The 6,487-nt window shown below is 45.7% G+C and overlaps 1 protein-coding gene across 1 annotated transcript; it reads right to left on the bottom strand.

Annotated features, from left to right (window-relative positions):
• Window positions 1–879: 879 nt before the first annotated feature.
• Window positions 880–6,167, bottom strand: LOC140235874 (uncharacterized). Its single transcript, XM_072315867.1, has 2 exons — window positions 1,766–6,167; window positions 880–935 (listed from the first exon to the last, which is right to left on the bottom strand). The coding sequence occupies exons 1-2, from the start codon at window positions 6,165–6,167 to the stop codon at window positions 880–882; spliced, it is 4,458 nt and encodes a 1,485-aa protein (XP_072171968.1).
• Window positions 6,168–6,487: the final 320 nt, after the last annotated feature.

Raw genomic sequence — 6,487 nt, 5'->3', positions numbered from 1 at the left:
ACACTCATGGATGTTTGCGTACCTTTCACGCATCATTCACCTGCACACACACCGGCAGTCGTTGAAAATCAAAGTCCCATTCCACACAAGTCGTATGTGAACCTTGGTGTCCGCTGGACTTTTATTCAGCCGAAAATGATGTGTACAGTTGGAGTGAAATGATTCTTCACTCAATGAGCTACTTGAAGATGTCGAGTTGTAACTAACTATTTTGAGGTCTTGCACCCTGGTTTTGTTTCAGGCTCTCAAGCTTCATGCATATGATTATTTTACTGAGTCCGCCCCTCTTGGAAACCAAATTAAAATGTAACATTAAATATGGCACATAGATGTCCCTCCCCTTGCCGACACAATTAACCAATCATATAGATGACCATTGGTCATCTGATGAATAATTATGAAGTGGACACTCCACAAGGCACTGTCAGCAAAATAAAGACTAGTGTCAGCACAATAAAGACTAGTGTCAGCACCTAGGGACTAATGTCAGCACATTACCCCCTTGTCAACTTAAAGCTAGTACTCATGGGGCAGATAAAACTGTCACTCCTCATCTTGTTTTGACCAGTGTCAGACTTCCACCAGTTATACCTTTTCTTTACAACTGGTATTCCCTTGACTCGATTCCAGGTGCCTACAGCTGACCATTTAAACAAGTGTGATCCCTCTCATCGAATTCAGGATACCTTATGTAACGTGCAAAGAAGGGTCATATCAGCATTTTGAGACACTTTCTTATTCTGTACATTGTCTACCAGGAACACTTTGTTATTATGTACATTGTCTCCCAGAAACAATTTGTTATTTATATATACATTGTCTCCCAAAATGAAGCTTCTCAGCAATTTCAGCATTTCTCATTTTCGAGAAAGACACTCATCAGCAGTTTGGCTTCTCTTCTACTTTGGATGGTCTGCCTGGACCGATCTGCAGCTCTATGTCCAAGCACAATAATGTGCAATGAATATGTTATTAGTCATATTCATTATGATAGGCCCTATATTCCTTATGCTTCGTCACAGACATCCCCCTACCCAAGACAATGAAAAGGGAATGGATTGCAGTTGAAAGTTTTCACTTCATTAAGACCCTTTTCATACCCAAATTAGAATAGTTGGATGGATACTTGCGAGTCACTGTTCTGTATGAAATGAAACAATCATTATTAAATCATAAATCACGAAATCACATAAACATTATTACTCATGCATTTGTACATAACACCAGAAGCATAATCGATCATATTTCTTGAGTCAGTGCATATTTTGTCACATTTAATGACACACTTCCAGTTTTCAAAGTGTCCATGCTAGTTCAATATGCATGTGTGTTCGGGTTCATCGCTGATTATTCGAATCTCTTGACTTCTAGTTACTCAGTCTCTTGATGCACGGTTTCCTTTGGATAGCAATGTTCAACATGTTATGTCTAGGGTACAATTGTGAGCTCTCTTTCACTATTGGCAAGGCAGAGTTGACACACATAATTATTTCATTCAAACGGTAGGTATTGCATGCTTACCGGGCCTAGTCTGGCTTTATAACATGTATATATTTCCCATGATCGGTTGCTTTAGGAGTTGAAATTAGCCAGTTACACGAATACCTAACTTTGCCCCCCCCCCCCTTTTTTTTTGTCAACATACAATTAGCATACATGAACACTTACAGTTATATCTTAACTGAAAATATGACATACAAGTACTACCTCATCCGCCATCTTAGTCATGTCATGCCATTTCAGATATATTACATTCTAGACAAACCGTCTGCATTCCCATTTTTGCTACCGCTCCTGTGCTCAAGTTTCATTGAGTGTGTCTGTAGTGCCAGACTCCATCTCATCAGTCTTGGGTTTTGATTTTTCATCGTGTGGAGCCATTTCAAAGGATTGTGATCGGTCTGTACGAGGAACTGTCGTCCAAACAAGTATGGCTGGAATTTTTGGATGCTCCACACGATTGCCATACACTCTTTCTCGATAGTGGCATACTTTTGCTCTCTTGGCAGTAACTTTCTGCTTATGTATGCCACTGGGTGATCATCACCTTCATCATCCCTTTGACTCAAAACTGCTCCAATTCCCCTTTCTGAGGCATCTACCTGTACGATGAATTCTTTGGAGAAGTCAGGATTTTTGAGCACAGGTGAGCAAGCAAGGGACTTCTTCAGGGACTCAAATGCCTGGCCACATTCGTTGTTCCACCTAACTAGTCTAGGTTCACTTTTACGAGTGAGGTCCGAGAGTGGGGCTGCCACTTTGCTATAGTTTGGAATGAACTTCCTGTAGTAGCCTGTTAGGCCCAAGAAGGCTCTGACATCCGTCTTTGTTGCAGGCTGCGGGTAATTCATTACTGCCTCCACTTTAGCTGGTTCGGGTTTCACACAACCCCCTCCCAAAACAAACCCCAGATAGAGTACCTCCCTCCTGGCGACTTTACACTTACTGGGTTTTGCTGTTAGGCCTGCTGCTCTCAACCTTTCTAGCACTTCCCGGACATGGACCAGATGCTGCTCCCAAGATTCACTGTAGATGATAATGTCATCTATGTACGCAGTCGCAAACTTGCTTAATCCACGCAGCACCTGATCTACAAGCCGCTGAAAGGTGGCTGGCGCGCCCTGCATCCCAAAAGGCATCACATTGAATTGAAAGAGGCCAAAGGGTGTAATAAATGCAGACTTTCTCTTTGCATCGTCGGTTAGGGGAACTTGCCAGTACCCTTTTGTCAGGTCGATCGTGGTCATAAACTTGGCCTTTCCTAGCTCGTCTATGATGGCTTCTATATTGGGCATTGGGTATGCGTCAAATTCAGTCACTTGGTTAAGTTTGCGATAATCGACGCAAAGTCGAAGGGTGTCATCTTTCTTTCTAACAATCACAAGGGGGCTAGCATATGGGGAATCGGAAGGGGAGATGATTCCCGCATCCAACATCTCATCTAGTTCTTTCTTTACTGTATCTTTTAACGCATGTGGGAGTCGGTATGCCCTCTGTCTGATTGGGCGGTCATTTGTAGTGATTAAGTCATGTCTCACTACATCCGTCCGTCCAGGTTTGTCACTAAGGATGTCACTATACTCCCCTACTAGGTCAGTCACTTGTTTCGTCTGTGCATCTGAGAGGTAGTCTGGTATCTTGACCTCAGATGGGGACACTTCACAGGTCATTGACTCGATGACCTCGTCTAATTCCTCACACTCGGCACTTTCAACGTCTATGTACAATGTACTCTCCCGCTCTCGCCACTCACGCAGCATGTTTGTATGAAACACGCGGTGTTTCTTTCTTTTGTCCCCCATCTCAATCACATAGTTAACGTCACTCAGCTTTTGTATCACTGGATAGGGGCCTTGCCATTTAGCCATTAGCTTATTAGTGCTGCATGGGAGTAGCACCAGCACTTTTTGGCCTACATTCAGGTCTTTTGCTCTGGCTTTCCTATCATACCACACTTGTTGTTTCTTCTGGGCCATGGCTAGGTTTGTCTGGGCTGCCTTCGTGATTGCGGCCAGATTTTCTCTGCTCCTTAGCACATACGTCACTATGCTCTCTTGTGAGGGAATTTCACCTGTCCAGGTCTCCCGAATGATATCTAGGGGTCCCCTTACTCTGTGCCCATACAAAAGTTCAAATGGGGAGAATCCCGTTGATTCTTGGGGAACCTCTCGGTATGCAAACAACACATAGGGGATGAGTTCATCCCAGGTCACATCCCCTTCTGTAGTGTACGGTTTCAGCATCCCCTTCAAAGTCCCATTAAATCTCTCTACCAGTCCGTTGGCTTGGGGGTGATAAGGGCTGGTCCGTAGCTGCTTGATACCCAGACTACTACACAGCTGTTTCATTAGGAGGGACATAAAGTTTGACCCCTGATCTGTTAAGAGCTCGTCTGGAATCCCTACTCGGCTGAAGATCTTTATCAGTTCGTCTGCCACCTTTTCAGCCTCTACTGAGGGGAGGGGTACTGCCTCGGGATAACGTGTTACGTAATCACAGAGGACAAGGATGTATTTATTGCCCTTTTTGCTTCTTGGTAAGGGGCCCACAATATCCATAGCAACCTTCCTGAATGGCCTGCCGATCACTGGGACTGACACTAGTTTTGCCTTCCCTCCCCGGTACTGACTTGCACACTTTTGGCATGGACCACATGTTTTGCAAAATTCTGCTACATCCCGGAATATCCCTGGCCAGTAGAAATTTTGCATCAGCCTCTGTTGTGTTTTACCAACCCCCAAATGACCTGCCGTCAGATTGTCATGTGCAATATGTAGCAGCTTTCCTCTGTACTGCTTAGGGACTACTATTTGTCTGTATCCCTCCCCTTGGGCTTGATTTGCACCAGACCATTTACGCATGAGCACCCCCTTGTCCACATAAAAGTAGCATTTCGTGTTTCCATCCTCCTCCTCTACTTTCTCCCAAATTGACTTTAGGCCTATGTCCTCTTGCTGGGCTTGAATTAATTCTGTTACCCCCATGTCTAATTGGCTGTGCCCTCTACTTCTTGAGTCTATGGATTCTTTCTTCCCCATCTGTTCTCCTGCTTTGTGGCTACTTTCTTCCCCCTCGTGAGATTCCCCATCCATGGGAGCTTTGTCAGCATCAACTACTTCATCATTTCCCTCATTCATGCTGAATAAGTCTCTCACACGAACTTGGGAGTTCTCCCTCTCTGTTCTCTCGTTTTCTACCTTTTCTTTTTCCACGCGAGCCTGGCTCCGTGTTACTACCAAGCCCTCTTCCTTTCCACTCACTACGGGCATTTTCAACTCGGGGTCTTCTTCATGGACAAGTTCATTGCCCAGTATCATGTCTACTTCAATATCATCGACTACTCCCACACGAATCCACTTCTGAATACCATAGGCATCACTCGTCAGATGTACTCTGGCCACTGGTAGCTCTTTCTTAATGAATAAACCCCTAACATGGATTGTCTCTCCTGGGATAATGAGGTCAGGGTCTACTACGTCTACTCTAGCAAGGGAATGGGTGCAGCCTGAATCACGCAATAGGCTCACCTTTCTTCCTCCTAGCATAGCCTGGCTAGTGTATGCCTCTAAGAATTTGTGGGGTCTAGATCTACAGAAGTATGCAGGGCCTTGTTTTGCATCCCTTTCCTCCTTTGGGGTAGATTTTTGAGCGTTCTGACAGTTTACTGCTATGTGCCCTAGCTTGCCACACTTATAGCACTGTATCTTCCCCCGACTGCCTTTCTGTTCTTGGTTGTGTACCGGTTTCTGGGGTATGTTTTCCCCTTTCCCGCTCCCAAAACTGGGCTTTCCTCCAGATTTAGGGAATGATCTGAGGTCCTGTCTGCCTCCTGTGTATCCCTGGGGCTTTCCCATTCCTTTTCTACTCTGCACATATTGGTCTGCGAGCCTCGCCATGGCCTGAAGTGTTGGCGGCTCATGATCCCGGAGCCATACTCTTAAGTCATAGGGGACTTGCTTCAACATTTGCTCCATAAGGATTTGCTCCTTCAATTTGTCAACATCTGTGTCTGCTCCCGCCCCCTCTAGCCAACGCCCTAACAGGTCGGAGAGCTTCACAGAGAATTCTGTGTACGTCTCTTCTTTGTCAACTCTCAACTCTCTAAACTTAACCCGGTACGCATCTGGAGTCAGGTCATATCTACGCAGTATGGCTGCTTTCACTGCGTCGTAGTCCCTACTACTCTCTAATGACAGTCTGGCATATGCTTCTCTGGCCTTTCCTGACAACAGTGGGGCCAGTTGTAGTGCCCATACATCCCTAGGCCAGTTATTCAAATGGGCCATCTTTTCAAAAGTACGCAGGAATACATCTACATCCTCCCCTTCTTTGTAAAAGGGAAGTTGCCGCCTAATACCTCCCTCCACCACGCTTGCATTTCCAGGTGCTGCGCCAGGCATGTTTTCACGCTTTTCTTTTTCTAGCTCTGCTAGCCGCACTTGCATTCTCAACTTTTCTAATTCAAAGCGCATGCGCGTTTCTTCTAAAGACTCTTTGCGTGCAGCAGCATTTTGGGCCTCATCCCCATCTGTGCTAACAACAGTCGCCTCTGGCTGAGATGAAACTTGCCCTTTATTTGCCTCTTCTATGCTCTGAACCAACTGATTTCTATTCAGTCCTTCATGTGGCAGCCCCAACTCTTCACACTTTTGCCTCAACTCTTGCATTCTTAACTGACTTAAGTTGCTTTCCCCCTCCATGTTAATACAGTCTTAACAACAACCTGTCACAACACTTAGGATATAACAGCGATTATTTGTAGTACTGTTTACCCCCTCTGCCTTGCCGTGAAATTGACCGAGAGAAGCTCACTTACCCCCTACGATAAGACTTTTGCTCTCCCTGTCAATCGTCCCTGGCGATGTGTTGTGGTCACCCTGCTCAGCTGTCTGCTGCTCCGTGTAGTCTCGTCCCTCCTGGGTCCCAGACTCCGTCCTGACGGCACCGTCCACGTCCTCGTCTCAGCCCGTCCCTGGACCGGCGTCTG

The sequence above is a fragment of the Diadema setosum genome, chromosome 12, assembly GCF_964275005.1.
Source record: "Diadema setosum chromosome 12, eeDiaSeto1, whole genome shotgun sequence".
In the NCBI taxonomy this organism is placed as follows: domain Eukaryota; kingdom Metazoa; phylum Echinodermata; class Echinoidea; order Diadematoida; family Diadematidae; genus Diadema; species Diadema setosum.
Note: the sequence above shows the minus strand (reverse complement) of the source record. Positions and strands in the feature narration are given on the sequence as shown.